The sequence below is a fragment of the Onthophagus taurus genome, chromosome 10 (genome assembly GCF_036711975.1).
Source record: "Onthophagus taurus isolate NC chromosome 10, IU_Otau_3.0, whole genome shotgun sequence".
NCBI classification, from domain to species: Eukaryota; Metazoa; Arthropoda; class Insecta; order Coleoptera; family Scarabaeidae; genus Onthophagus; species Onthophagus taurus.
In genome coordinates this window covers 1,334,311-1,348,540 of record NC_091975.1, presented here as the reverse complement: position 1 = coordinate 1,348,540, position 14,230 = coordinate 1,334,311, and the positions used below count along the sequence as shown (strand labels likewise).

The window sequence follows — 14,230 nt, the reverse complement described above, 5'->3', positions numbered from 1 at the left end:
ATGCGCATTTTAAATTCGTATTACGTCATAGACGATTTTTAAAATTTGTCTTTGCTTTTAAAATATCATTTTGAATTATTGACAGATTTGGGAAATTTATCGAATTCATTAAAATATATAAATTTTTAATTTTAATACATCACTTATTTATATAGATTGTATTTTATATCAATCAGTATTTAGGTTGGTAATACAATAATTTTGTAGTTAGAAAATATTAGGTTGTAACAATTTTAACCTGATTTGACAGATAATTCAACAAGAAACTTCAAATATTCTTAAGCCTTTAATCATTACTTTCTTTATCTATATTTAATTCGGAATTTTTTCACTTTTTCGAAATGGTCCCACATCGATAAATTTATTTTAATAATAAATCTATTATTATTTATGTAGTCTTATTTGTTTTAATGGAATTACATTGTCAAAAAATTATCATTTTAAGGACTATTTCAATGTTCTTTTTGTGTTAATCTCTTCTTAAACAAAAATTACATATTTAATTAATTTAAAATATAATGATGATCATTGACACTATGTTTTCTTCCTAATGTGATTGGAAATAGAAACGATAAAATACAGTGGCCAAGACTCCAAGTGCAACCGGGAGAATCCAAGCTTTTAATCCACTACAAAAAAATTTATTAAATATAATTAATAATGATTAAAATTTTAGATAAATTACGATTGATTTTTATTCGAATTATCGTCCGGAGACGTCCATGTAGTTTTCTTTTCTTTAACTGCTGTTCTATCGGCTTCAACCAACATCCCAATTTTATACTTTAACATTAATTCTCTGGCATCGCTTGAATGACCAACATCTTCAAACGCTTCGCTTGCATCTTTTCCAGCTTGTTCTAACAAAACTTCTTCGCCACCAGGATGCTAAACGAAAATTTAATTTTTATTAATCGAATTTATTGAGGTTAGAATTAAATGTAGTGATTTTTATATTTTATGTTGGTTATAAATATGAAGCGAAATTCACTCTTTATTTACTTAGGTTGCGCATTTTAAATTCGTATTACGTCATAGACGATTTTTAAAATTTGTCTTTGCTTTTAAAATATCATTTTGAATTATTGGCAGATTTGGGAAATTTATCGAATTCATTAAAATATATAAATTTTTAATTTTAATACATCACTTATTTATATAGATTGTATTTTATATCAATCAGTATTTAGGTTGGTAATACAATAATTTTGTGGTTAGAAAATATTAGGTTGGTAACAATTTTAACTTGATTTGACAGATAATTCAACAAGAAACTTCAAATATTCTTAAGCCTTTAATCATTACTTTCTTTATCTATATTTAATTCGGAATTTTCATCGTCGATAAATATGTGCAAAATCATCTCTGTGACTGGTAAATTATTAAAATGACCGACCCAAAAAAATTATATCAAATTAAACGTCACATTCATTTTCTAACCAATTTTGTAAGTCGAAAAATGATTAATAATTAATTCATCAATTCCCGTTAATTATCACGTAGAATTTCTAGAATATAAAGAATATGGTGGGGAACCAATTACGTTAGTTTTATAGAAAATGGCCGCGGATTCTTAAATGCTTGTCACCGCTCTGGGTACATTGTTCAAGGTCATCGTTTCACATTCGAGGTGTAGATATTAGACAGGAGTCGCTTTAATTGAAAACTGAAAACTTCACTAAAGTGCGAGACGTCGTTGAATAAGTAACAAAAACAAAGTACTCGATACAATGGTTAAAGAATACACAAGAGAAGAGGTTAAATCACACAACAATAATCAATCTACTTGGCTCATTATTCATAACAACGTTTATGATGCCACACCGTTCTTAAATGAGGTAATTATTCAGTAAATTAAAATTAATACACGTGGTTTCAATTTTTCGACCGATTTCTTAACAATTATTTTTAGATTTTCTTATCAGATTCAAGTTATAATCTAAAATACTTAAGTTGACTTATTTCAAGAATGTTATAAACTGTAATTATTATTTCATTAATAATCCATAATTCTTAAAATTCTATTTTTAATCATTCTTGATGTACAACTCATTATTGTTTAAAAATACTTTGCCCTCAAAAAAGTAATGCAAATCATTCCATTTATAAAATGAAAAGCTTTCTTGAACTATTGACACTATATATATATCAGCATTGTAAATATTTAAATGTTAAAAAAGATATTCTTCAATTTTTGTTTCTCTTTGAAAACTTCATGATTTATGACGTGGAGTCACATAGATAAATATCAAGTTATGATTGTGCAATGTAAATACTAAAAATAACACGTTATTTTCGTTAATTGTATGTGCCTTTGCGTGTTCTTGGAATAATCATTATAAAAAAAAGAATAAAATAACATATTTGTTGGGATGATTTGGTAAAAAAGTTGTTAATCAGTTAAGTGTTGTTTTAAGTTTATAAACTCGTTTAGCCTTGCGAAATTAATGATTGGGAAATCATTTTAAGGACATCTTCAATTTCATTAAAAATTGTTATATAACCTTAAAAAAAATAAAAACTTTATCAACTTTATAGACTTACCTTAACATTTTTCTTAAATATACATTTTATGTAGATTTTTCTTAGTTTTATCTTATATATACGATATATTAATTAATTTTCTTTAAAAATTAAATTTTAATTTTGACATATAACCTCTAAACCTAAGTAAATAAAGAGTGAATTTCGCTTCATATTTATTACCAACATAAAATATAAAAATCACTACATTTAATTCTAACCTCAATAAATTCGATTAATAAAAATTAAATTTTCGTTTAGCATCCTGGTGGCGAAGAAGTTTTGTTAGAACAAGCTGGAAAAGATGCAAGCGAAGCGTTTGAAGATGTTGGTCATTCAAGCGATGCCAGAGAATTAATGTTAAAGTATAAAATTGGGATGTTGGTTGAAGCCGATAGAACAGCAGTTAAAGAAAAGAAAACTACATGGACGTCTCCGGACGATAATTCGAATAAAAATCAATCGTAATTTATCTAAAATTTTAATCATCATCAATTATTTAATAATTTTTTTTGTAGTGGATTAAAAGCTTGGATTCTCCCGGTCGCACTTGGAGTCTTGGCCACTGTATTTTATCGTTTCTATTTCCAATCACATTAGGAAGAAAACATAGTGTCAATGATCATCATTCTATTTTAAATTAATTAAATGTGTAATTTTTGTTTAAGAAAAGATTAACACAAAAAGAACATTGAAATAGTCCTTAAAATGATAATTTTTTAACAATGTAATTCCATTAAAACAAATAAGACTACATAAATAATAATAGATTTATTATTAAAATAAATTTATCGATGTGGGACCATTTCGAAAAAGTGGTATGCAACAAATTATTCTTTTTCTGCTTTTTATAATTGTGTTAAAAAAAAATTGATGTAAGAAATCCTTTTCTTTTGCATAATCTTTAATTTATTATTGATAAGGTTTAATTACTGGGGATTTATAGCGCAAAAAACAATGTAGGTATATAAAGTTTTATGTTTTGGGGGCTATTTACGTTTGTTATTGCATTTTTATGTGTCCTAAATGGACGAAGATGTGCTGATAATAAAAGAATATAAAAAAAGTAAGATCTCCTTATTTATTTCTGAGTTAGGTATACAAAACAATTAATATTGCAAGCTAATAGTGACAAATATTTTCCTAATTTCGATCTTAGTCATTTATTTAAGCTAAAACGTTTTATTTTCAATTTTCTTTCCCTTAATTCATTATATTCTTTTCTAGAAACGCTTGATCGAATTTCTAAAATCTGATTAATTTTTTGAGCGATCGCTTTAGCTGTATTAAGATCTGATTCGAAATCGTAATGTTTAAAATTCATTGTTTGACCAAAAGATCCAGAATTTGCTGCAACAAAAAATAAATTAATCAATACGGTGCCGAATTTATAGTGAATTTTACTTAAAATGCAATATAGTAGTATAAAAATATATTTTCAGAGCAAACCTTTGATTATGTATAATATGGATTGAGCTAACTGAATATATCTACTAACAAAAATGTCGCCCAAGGTGAATAGACGCAGATGGAAAGCGATAATGTGAAAGTGTAAGAAAGATAGACATAAAACGGTACTAAACAGACGGGCGCATGCGCACAAAAGTGTCAAACCTCTTCCATTTGACGTTTTGTTGTGTCACAGCCAGTCACACCGTTATGTTTAAAAATGTATTGTTTCGTGTGCAAAGTTCGCGATAATACAGTTTCACATCACCTGTAAGTATTATAAATGTTACTTCTAATTGATAGTTGTTTATCTTATAAATTAACGCACGCCCATTATATGTCAGTACGCTTCTATGTCTATCTCGGTTCGATCACCTTGCGCAAGCTATCTCTCTCGTTGGCTCAATCCATATTATATATAATCAAAGTATTACAGTAAAACCTCTCTGTCCAAAAGATAATTACATTCGCATTCAAAACAAATTAAATTTCAAATATCTTTGGAATAATCTGCCATGATGTTCAATGACTTACACCCATTGGCAAATGTGTTGTTGAAAATGTGTCAAAATTGTATAACTATAAGATACTTTGATACAATAAATGACAATCTATTTGACAGCATCTGACCAATAATCGTGCCAATTTAGAGCTTTTGAATGAACGTTGGCTGGGAAATGGGGTTTTAAAGAGCATGGTGAAATTTGCAAAAAAAAACTTAAAACCCCTTCACGCCCAGAATTAAATTGAAAATAATCTCTGCAACACTAACTTGAGCCTTAACTTGAGAACTTTCCAGCCTTAAAAATCTATATGATTGTTATTATAGGTGATTTCAACATGCCAACTATCTCTTGGTCTATGTCTGAAGATGATGTATTGAACGTCGCGCGATTGATTTTCTTAACATTTATTCATATTGTAATTTTAGTCAATTTAATAATGTATCGAATATTAATAATAGAATTCTTGATCTTGTTCTATGCGCTAACGGTCGAGTCGAAAGCATACACCTCTGCAACGATCCACTTGTGGATCCTGACTGCCACCATCCACCGTTTGAATTCTTATTATCGGGCATGTTCATTTGTCTGAGTGATGGTCCGAATGTTCGCTTTCTTTTTAAGAACGCGAATTCCGGAGCTATCAAGTGTTTCTTAAATAGTATCGATTGGCAGACTGTTTTTGCTGGGATGGGCGTGGAGAGCATGGTTGAAGTTTTCTATGACCGCGTTAATTATGTAATTAACAGAGACGTTCCTAAGCGCTTTCTGCCTAAGCAACGTTTTCCTTACTGGTACAAACGTTCAACTATTCGTGTCATTAAAGAAAAGCTACTTTACCATAAAAAATGGAAATCTACTCGCCATAATAGTGATTACTTGGCTTTCTCTATCTTGCGCTCCAGGTCTAAGAGGCTTATTGCGGCTGATTATAGAGATTACTTAAACTCGATTCAGGCGGGGGTTCCCAAAGGAATTTGGTCCTTTGTTAAGTCCAGGAAAGGGGAAGTGTCTGGCTTGCCAGCCGCTATGTTTTCTGTTGATGGGTCAATGGTGACCTCAGGTCCTGATATCTCTTGTGCATTTGCAGAGTATTTCGCCTCGGTTTTCGTAGATGGTAGTATTGACCGCTCAATGGTCTTCGGTGGCCAGGGTGTTTCACCTTGGTTCTCTGCTAACGCAGTCCTCAATGTTTTGACCCATCTTGACAAGCCCTCTGGCTCTGGTCCGGATGGTATTCCATCTTCCTTTTTGAGGGAGTTTGCTGCCGAACTGTCGACCCCACTTTTTCTTATTTTTTCAAAATCCTTACTCGAAGGTACTTTTCCGCGCGCGTGGAAGACAGCTTTTGTCGTTCCAATATTTAAATCACGGAATAGACAGTTGGTATCTAATTACCGTCCAATTTCTATTATCTCGTCTATTCCCAAGGTTTTTGAAAAAATTGTTTGCGATTACTTTAACCACTCTATTGCTCACTCTCTCATTACTGAACAACATGGATTCTTGTCTGGCCGATCGGTTGAGTCTAACTTAGTGTCTTATGTTAATTTTATTCATTCTACCTTAAATGAGAACTCACAGGTTGACGCAATTTATACCGATTTCTCTAAAGCCTTCGACAAGATTGACCATGGAATTCTTATACAAAAGCTGTCCTCCTTTAACATTCCTGCCGGCATTGTGCGCTGGATAATGTTATATCTTTCTGACAGAAGTCAGGCAGTTAGGATGGGTAGCTTTTTGTCGGACTACAAACCCATCTCATCTGGTGTGCCTCAGGGAAGTCACCTTGGGTCCACATTATTTCTAATTTACATAAACGACATTTCTTCTTGCTTTAAATTTTCCAAATTCCTGCTCTATGCGGATGATAATAAAATATTTACTAGAGTCAGCTCTAGTCATGACTGCCTAAGGCTCCAGGAGGACCTTGATCGTCTACATGATTACTGTCGCGTTAACAAACTTTATTTGAACTATGACAAATGCCAAAAAATAACGTTTACATGGAAACGCTATCCTATTAATTTTAATTACAACTTTAATGGTAGACCTATTATCTCTACTGACAGAGTGAAGGATCTTGGCATTATACTTGATGCCAAATTGAGATATCACCTTCACATCGAAGTCATGGTGGCGAAAGCCCTGCGTAACCTAGGGTTTGTTATCAGAATAAGTAGACAGTTTACCAATTTTACAAGCATTAAATTAGCAACTATCAATGCTGTTATTATTATTTTCATAGTTAATGTTATAATTATTGTTATTTTTTTTTTCTCGTTTTTTTGCTTGGTATGTAGTTAAGTGCTTTGTTTTTATGAGGATGCTTCACTGGGGATATCCTCCCTGTTTGTGTCCCAATAATAAATAAATTACTAGAACGCCACCGTTGGCGTCACTGGGCGTGAAGGGGTTAAAAGGTGTAATAAAAACATTTCAAAACTGTACGAATAGTGGAACCTAAAAAAGTTCTAACAAACCTGTATAAATTAATCAAAGTTTTAGTAATTTTTACCTGGATCAATAGCTGAATAAACAATCCTAAAAACTGCCCGATTTGATTTAGCATCGACAATATCACAACAAGCAATCGAATCCATATGATAACTAACAGCTTTTTGGCGTACAAAAGGAAATTTGGAATTTTTTTGTTGAACCGGGTCAATTTCGATTTTTTCCCCGCTAATTCCCAAATGAATTTCAACTTTCGGTCTAACTTTGCTGAGTATATAAACTTGAAATGATTTATACAATTGAGATTCCATAGCGGTATCGTGCACTTCCATTAATTTCATTCCAACAGATTCTTGTAGCGGCGAATCCCGCACCTCAATAACCGGCAAATCTTCGGCTTGTACCGATTCCTCATCTTCGTTTCGTTCTTCTTTAGCCTTTTTTACCAAACTTAAATGGGTGAATGAGTATTTTGCGACCGATTCTTTTGCGTCTAAACAAGGAAACGCTTCAATTTCACCATCTTCTTCTGTTAAATACAAACCGTAATGACTCGGTGATTTTAATTGGATGTGACCATGAATTGTACTAAAAAAAGATTTTTTTAATACAACTCATTAATTAGGGTAGATTGGCAGAGAAGGGAGGTAGAGATAGATAGATATATAGAGGCCAGGAGAAAATACAAAGAAGAATGCAAGAAAAAGAAGAGGGAGCTGAAGTAAAGAGAGGCTGAGAAGATTAAGGAGTTGAAAGAGGATAATGAGGTATTGAGATAGTTAAAGAGGATGAGGAAGTCAGCAGAGATATACAAATGACTGAACGGAGGACCTACTTCATGGGATTGTTGGGAGGTGTGGAAGAGAGAAGACTGGGAGAGGGAGAGTGAGGGGTGGAAAGAAGAGAAAAGATAACACTGGAAGAAATGGAGGCAGTGTTCAATTATAGAGGGATCACCCTGTTGGACACAACTCTCAAAATTTATGCAAAGATACTGCTGGGGAGGTTGGAAGAGGAAATGGAGAAGGAGGAATTGCTGCCGGATGGGCAGGCGGGATTCAGGAAGGGAAAAGGGGCAATTGACAATGTATACATTGATTGTTTATTGACCTGAAGGCTGCATTCGATAACGTGGATAGAGAGAAGTTGCGGGAGGAAATGAGGAGGAGAGGTATCACAGAACAACTGATAGGGAGAGTGAAGACGATGGCCAAGGTTAAAGTGTGAGAAGAGTTAATAATAATAAGATAATGAAGTTTTGCAAAGGGGGGAGAAGAAAGAAGGACGAATGGAGGTGGCAGAGAAGAGAGATAGAGCAAGTGAAAGAGTACACATAGAGCAGTGAAGTATGAGGAAATGATAGAAGCAAGGCTGCATTGCAGGATCCTGAGAGAGTGCTGGAGGGAAATTAAGGAGAGTAGGCTGATCTATGGATAAAGAGACAGGGAAGAATATTATAGAAGAGTGAGATACTCACTAACTGGGATCGAAAACAGAAGAGCGGAGAGTGCAGAGCACTGAGAGATAGGAACATAGATATGCAGAGGCAGGAAAGAAGATCACAGATACGAGAAGGGAGATGCAATGAAAGGTATGGGGAGATAGTGACAGAGGAACTGCCAAAATATTTGTCGCTGTGGCAATGAGGAGAGAGGGAATAGGTATTGGGCGGACGATGTGGAGAGGTGGTGTAGGCTATGTGGAGAGGATTGGAAGACGCTGGAACACATGCTTATGCCGGGTTTATACAGAATTTAGCTGTAAATTTAAATTTAAAGATTTAGATTTAAGGATTTTATTTAGCTTTAAGAAAAAAATTGATTTATACAGAATTTAAGATTTACAGAATCGCAACCTCAAGAAACAAAATATTACTGGTTTTTGTGTTGTCATTTTCTACCAATATCTTATATTTATGTTCAGAACATTTTTTATCGTAAATATATCCGTAGTTCTTAACAATTTTAATTAATTTTTCATCGAATTCACTCATTTTGTTGGCACAGAAATAAACAACAGATGAGGTTAGGTTAGAACGCGCTATTTACACCGGCCGATCATTGGTTACAGCTGATTGAGGTTGTCTTGCGCATGTGTGACGCTGTAAATTTAGAAAAGTTGACCAACTTTATGTTTACAGCTAAATCTTACAGCTTTGTATAAACGATACATGGGGTTTCAATACATTTAACTCTTACAGCTAAATTTTTAAATTTAAATTTACAGTTAAATCGTCTGTATAAACCCGGCTTTAGAGGGTGTAGTGAGCTAAGGGAGGAGGCAATGGACAGGAAGCAGATTTTGGGAGAGGGGGGCGAGGGCGAAAGATGGATGAGGGAGGTGATGAGGGCGAGGAGGCGAATGTATGGAAAGGGAGAAGGAGAGTAGAGGATCTGGAGGTATATACAGCGTGTACAAAAAGTATGGAATAATGGTTCTACAGCCTAAACTTCAAGTTATATCAAAGAAAGTTTCAAATAAAAGTTACTTGACACTATTTTCCGTATATCTTGGCGTAGAAATAAAATAAAAATGATGACGGCATTGATGTTTTTTAAATGGAACACCCTGTATATTTTAAGGTTTTTGGATTCCTTTTGACAAGGTGTTGCAAAATGCCATAAGGTTTTAATGCTTTAAACTGCATAGTTTTCGAGATATTGAAACTTTTATTTAAAAAGGTTTGACGTAGCGACAACCAAATTATGGCATCATTATGGAATAGACAACCTAAGCCTTGACGTCACAGGGATGGGCGGAGCTTATACCGACTCCAAATATCTTCGTTGCTAACGGTAAATCACCATATGCGATTTTTCATTAGTGTTAAAATAAAATAAACTAAGTGATGACATTTCAAATGATATTTTTTGGCGATTTATCGTTAGCAACTGTGGTTAGCAACGAAATTGTCCGTATAAGCTCCGCCCATCTCTGTGACGTCAGACTTAGACAGTCTATTGAAAAATTGCATATGGGGATTTTTCGTTAGCAACACAGTTAGCAACGAAATTGTTTGGAGTCAGTATAAGCTCCGACCATCTCTGTGACGTCAGACTTAGGCAGTCTATTGAAAAATTGCATGTGGGGATTTTTCGTTAGCAACACAGTTCGCGCATTTTCGCCCATCCCTGTGACGTCAAGGCTTAAGTTGTCTATTCCATAATGACGTCATAATTTGGTTGTCGCTACGTCAAATCATTTTAACCATGTCGTAACTCAGACTGCAGTCAAGATTTTTATTTTATTTTTACGCCAAGATATGCGGAAAGTAGTTTCAAGTAACTTTTATTTAAAACTTTTTTTAATATAAGTTGAAGTTTAGGCTGTAAAATGGCCATTATTGCATACTTTTTGTACAACCCCTGTATACAGGGTGTATCTGAATGACTGCAACAAACTTCAAGGGGTGATTCTTTAGTGAATTTTAAGGGTACTTTGATATATGAACCATGGGCGAGTTCGGCTCCCCTAAGGAGCTACACCCCTCCAAAAATGGCGGAAAATTTTGGTTTAACTTTTTTTTCTCAAAAACCATAAACGCTAGGAAAATGAAATTTGGGGAATATGTTTAACTCATAATAGGGCACGTTTTGACCCTATTTGTACTTTCAACCTATTCTTCTAAGTTACTAAACATAACCATCCCCGTTCAATTTTGGTCTAGATTTTTCTTATGAAGATGATAAATACATTGGAAATATTTTATTTAGATAGATGAAAATATTCTAAAACTTTTTTGCCTCTCTGATGTTCTTCGAAAAGTTAATAGTTTCTGAGAAAAAAATTAATTAAGCAAACACTAACTGTTAAGCTGTAGGGTTGTTAATCGAAAGTTGGAATGAATTTGTAATGAAAAATTCTTAGTAGGCTTTGCAATCTTTATCAGAAATAGTTTTGACGTTTAAATATCAGTGGTTTTCTTACTATTATTATTGTTTTATTTAAAATTGTGAAACGTCGAGTGAACGAGCGTAAATGCGATAGAACTTTATTTGAAAAACAATAATAATAGTAAGAAAAACACTGACATATACAAAAAATATTTCTGACAAACTTTCCAAAGCCTACTAAGATTTTTTCATTAAAAATTCATTCCAACTTTTGATCGACAATCCCAATGTTTAACGTGCAGTGTTTGCTTTATTATTTTTTTTCTCAAAAATTAGTCGTTTTTGGAAAAATTTTAGAGAGACAAAAAAGTTTTAGGATACTTTCATCTACCTAGATAAAATTTTTTTAATGTATTTATCATCTGCATAAAAAAAATATTAGCAAAAATGTGAAGGGGGTGGTTACGTTTAGTAGTTTAGAAGGGTAGGTTGAAAGTACAACTAGGGTCAAAACATGCCCTATTATGAGCTAAATATATTCCCCAAATTTCATTTTCCTAGCGTTTATGGTTTTTGAGAAAAACAAATTAAACCTAAATTTTCCGCCATTTTTGGAGGGGTGTAGCTCCTTAGGGGAGCCGAAGTCGCCCATGGTTCATATATCAAAGTACCCTTGAAATTCACTAAAGAATCACCCCTTGAAGTTTTTTGCAGTCATTCAGATACACCCTGTATATTAAAAACAATACAAAAAATATAACTCATTAAATGTAAATACCTGCATTTCAACAAAATCAACCCAATAAACTCAGAAATTTTTGCAGCTGCAATACAACAAACAACCATAGGATAATTTCGTTGTTCTTCAGGTAACATTGTCAAAAAAATTTTAAACCGTCTTGTTGGAATACCAATTTGAGCACTACCGTCGAATTTAGCATACTCAGTGAATGGGTTTCGAGGTAAATTTGATGAATTCAGAACTTGTATTGTTAATAAAGATTTTTGTGGTGAAACATTTTTAATTTCTTTTTTGCTAAACAGATCTATCACATCGGTATTGTCTAGTTCTGGGGGGTTTGAATCCCATTTAACCTGCTTTATTTTAGCAGCTCGTTTCTTAGCTAGCGCCATTTTTTCCATCCGAACTGTTACGTCCGAACGCAAACGGCTAAATTGAGTATCAAATTGTAGATCGTAGGATTCATGCTCGACTTCGTCGTCTTCATCGCTGGAGTTATCTGGGTCTGTGTAACCTCGAGATTCCAATAATTTTTTTGGAAGATCTTCACCTACCATTACTAATTCACACATTCCTATTAATTTATTTTAATAATTTTAAATAATGTGGTGACTTAACCTCAAATTTTGATTAAAAAAATTATTTAAATGTTCATACCTGTATCATCAGTTGATATAAATGAATTTCTAATATGCGATAATAACCAGTATTTGTTATCATATAACGCCATAATTATTAATAATAGCCGAAAAATCGGTTACAACAATAAACATAACCTTATCGACGAATACTGACAGATAGATAACCTTAATATATAAAATGCCAAAAATAACATAAAAAATAGTTTGACGTAAAAATAAATGGAATTCTTAACGTCCTTTTTATAAGTTTAAGCATTTAGTTTTAAAACAGTTGTCAAGATGCATATGTGGATATGGTGGGGCCATGAGTTTGGAGATTTTATGATCTATGGATTAAAAGTAAACACCGTTGGGGGACTTGTAGCAACTTGCTTTTTTTGTGCAGGCCTTGCAATTTTTTTTGAATACTTGAAATTGTTACAAGCTCAGCATCGTTCGAGACAATTATATTATCGTACCCAACAAATCAGGAATATTTGTCCACCAGAAAATACACAGCTTTTAAACGATCGAGAGATTTCTACCATTGAGAAGTAAGTTTGTTGGTTGTATTAATGAATTAACATTAAAAACATTTAATTTTAGGATTAGCTTACCTTTAATTGATATAATGCTGTGGATTTTTACATTTAATTTGGGATATTTAATGATGTTAACTGTTATGTTGTACAATGGATGGATTTTTATTTCTGTTATTTTGGGTAGTGGATTAGGATATTTTATTTTTGGACAAAAATTTATGAAGATTAATTTACAAAATTGCCAAATGATTAGATCATCTTTTTGTATGAAAGATTGTGACAACCCAGGTACATTAATCTTAATCATCTTTTTCCTACTTTCCCTAATTTCTTGTTATTAGATGAAGAAGCACTTAGACGAGCTAAGAAAAATCCTACATTTACTCGTTATTAATCCTTAAACCACTTCCTTTTTTTGATAATCATGGTAACTATCTCCTATAACTCCTATGTTATAAATACAATCATATTTTTAAATGTTTAGTAATTAATTAATCCATTTGTTAAGGTACAGCAGAGGATAGAGATGGTGAATCAACTCCAGCTTTACAATCGACGTCCAGTGAAGGACTTTCTTGTCACCAAAGCAGAGAATATGATTGATATTTAATATTTTACTATTAGTTTTACATCACATTAAGGTTCGAAAAAATTGTTATACATAATTTCTATTTTAAAAATCGTTCGAGGGTGCTACCTTATAAATAATGAAAAGAATATTTTTTAAGACAGATTAATAATATTGTTATCATTTTATGACGTAAATAAACATTTATATATTTTACTCCTTTATATAGGCAACCAACAATACACGCATTGACAGCAGTTTAAATAACTTTCTTTAAATTCGTTTCATATGAAAAAAGCCTCAAATTTGAAAAGAGGAGTTCTTTATTGAATGCAAGTACTGTAATTATTAGACAGACTATTTTTATTATTATAATCGGTTTTTGAATTTTTAAATAAAATTGCGCCGAACCTCAGTGGTTCGACTCTTCTAACATAATTAATCTTTTTGAAATTGAAATCAGTATTCAAAATTGATTTTAAATATTTTCACGGCCGGTTAAATAATAAAAATCACAGTTCACGATGCACAAAACGATTAAGTTCCAGTTACATCCGTTTCCGCTACTCATCTATAGTTCATTTTTTTTCTATAATACCTGTCAAATTGTTGTAAAGTTGGCAAAATTAACAGGGAGTTTTGTTTTATCATGTTTTGAAATAGATATGTCACACTGACGTTTGAGCTTTCGTTATTCAAAAAGAAAAGGTGCATAAAAAACGCTTTTACAATAAATATGTACTTCAAACAAAAATTACACCACGATTAAATGTTTAGTTTTTGAAATTTAACATGTTCACGTGCGTTTATAATATCTGACAGGTCTTCTGAAGACGGCCAGGTGGCTGAAATTAATAAAGACAATTAACATAATTAAACATATCACCTTAGTAAATAAAGATTTATTACCTACTTTAAATATGTACTTCGTTAAAATCGTATTTATCTAAAAATTGATTAGTATTTTAACCTCAACTATTTAGTTATTGA

General features: G+C 32.4%; 4 protein-coding genes across 6 annotated transcripts; 2 read left to right on the top strand and 2 right to left on the bottom strand.

The window, feature by feature from the left end:
• Positions 1-374: 374 nt before the first annotated feature.
• Positions 375-1,615, bottom strand: LOC139431489 (cytochrome b5-like). The gene is made up of 3 exons (XM_071199353.1): positions 1,589-1,615; positions 686-888; positions 375-629 (listed from the first exon to the last, which is right to left on the bottom strand). Exons 1-3 carry the CDS (start codon positions 1,613-1,615, stop codon positions 548-550), a joined length of 312 nt encoding a protein of 103 aa, XP_071055454.1. The 3' UTR covers positions 375-547.
• Positions 1,557-3,593, top strand: LOC111413631 (cytochrome b5). Its single transcript, XM_023044668.2, has 3 exons — positions 1,557-1,838; positions 2,785-2,987; positions 3,042-3,593. The coding sequence occupies exons 1-3, from the start codon at positions 1,731-1,733 to the stop codon at positions 3,121-3,123; spliced, it is 393 nt and encodes a 130-aa protein (XP_022900436.1). The 5' UTR covers positions 1,557-1,730; the 3' UTR covers positions 3,124-3,593.
• On the bottom strand, positions 3,586-12,249 carry LOC111413629 (SAPK-interacting protein 1). Of its 2 annotated transcripts, none has more exons than XM_023044665.2 (4): positions 12,168-12,249; positions 11,547-12,084; positions 6,997-7,523; positions 3,586-3,873 (listed from the first exon to the last, which is right to left on the bottom strand). In XM_023044665.2, the coding sequence occupies exons 1-4, from the start codon at positions 12,238-12,240 to the stop codon at positions 3,683-3,685; spliced, it is 1,329 nt and encodes a 442-aa protein (XP_022900433.1). In that variant the 5' UTR covers positions 12,241-12,249; the 3' UTR covers positions 3,586-3,682. The 2 variants fall into 2 exon arrangements, with proteins under 2 accessions (XP_022900433.1, XP_022900434.1); XM_023044666.2 differs by having other exon boundaries at positions 11,547-12,069; positions 12,168-12,248.
• A 20-nt stretch (positions 12,250-12,269) lies between these two features.
• Positions 12,270-13,456, top strand: LOC111413630 (high affinity copper uptake protein 1-like). Of its 2 annotated transcripts, XM_071199472.1 has the most exons (4): positions 12,270-12,684; positions 12,737-12,960; positions 13,014-13,099; positions 13,181-13,264. In XM_071199472.1, the coding sequence occupies exons 1-3, from the start codon at positions 12,431-12,433 to the stop codon at positions 13,064-13,066; spliced, it is 531 nt and encodes a 176-aa protein (XP_071055573.1). In that variant the 5' UTR covers positions 12,270-12,430; the 3' UTR covers positions 13,067-13,099; positions 13,181-13,264. The 2 variants fall into 2 exon arrangements, with proteins under 2 accessions (XP_071055573.1, XP_022900435.1); XM_023044667.2 differs by lacking the exon at positions 13,014-13,099 and having other exon boundaries at positions 13,181-13,456.
• Positions 13,457-14,230: the final 774 nt, after the last annotated feature.

Bases quoted from the DNA above. Each gene is read 5' to 3' on its own strand.
- LOC139431489 (XM_071199353.1), bottom strand. From the start codon at position 1,615: ATGACCTTGAACAATGTACCCAGAGCG. The intron at 889-1,588 runs GTGACAAGCATT...ATTTTCGTTTAG, and splicing joins TGAACAATGTACCCAGAGCG to CATCCTGGTGGCGAAGAAGT. The intron at 630-685 runs GTAATTTATCTA...ATTTTTTTGTAG, and splicing joins AATTCGAATAAAAATCAATC to TGGATTAAAAGCTTGGATTC.
- LOC111413631 (XM_023044668.2), top strand. From the start codon at position 1,731: ATGGTTAAAGAATACACAAGAGAAGAGGTTAAATCACACAACAATAAT. The intron at 1,839-2,784 runs GTAATTATTCAG...ATTTTCGTTTAG, and splicing joins CCACACCGTTCTTAAATGAG to CATCCTGGTGGCGAAGAAGT. The intron at 2,988-3,041 runs GTAATTTATCTA...TTTTTTTTGTAG, and splicing joins AATTCGAATAAAAATCAATC to TGGATTAAAAGCTTGGATTC.
- LOC111413629 (XM_023044665.2), bottom strand. From the start codon at position 12,240: ATGGCGTTATATGATAACAAATACTGGTTATTATCGCATATTAGAAAT. The intron at 12,085-12,167 runs GTATGAACATTT...ATAAATTAATAG, and splicing joins TATATCAACTGATGATACAG to GAATGTGTGAATTAGTAATG. The intron at 7,524-11,546 runs GTATTTACATTT...ATCTTTTTTTAG, and splicing joins TTGATTTTGTTGAAATGCAG to TACAATTCATGGTCACATCC.
- LOC111413630 (XM_023044667.2), top strand. From the start codon at position 12,431: ATGCATATGTGGATATGGTGGGGCCATGAGTTTGGAGATTTTATGATC. The intron at 12,685-12,736 runs GTAAGTTTGTTG...ATTTAATTTTAG, and splicing joins GAGATTTCTACCATTGAGAA to GATTAGCTTACCTTTAATTG. The intron at 12,961-13,180 runs GTACATTAATCT...CCATTTGTTAAG, and splicing joins GAAAGATTGTGACAACCCAG to GTACAGCAGAGGATAGAGAT.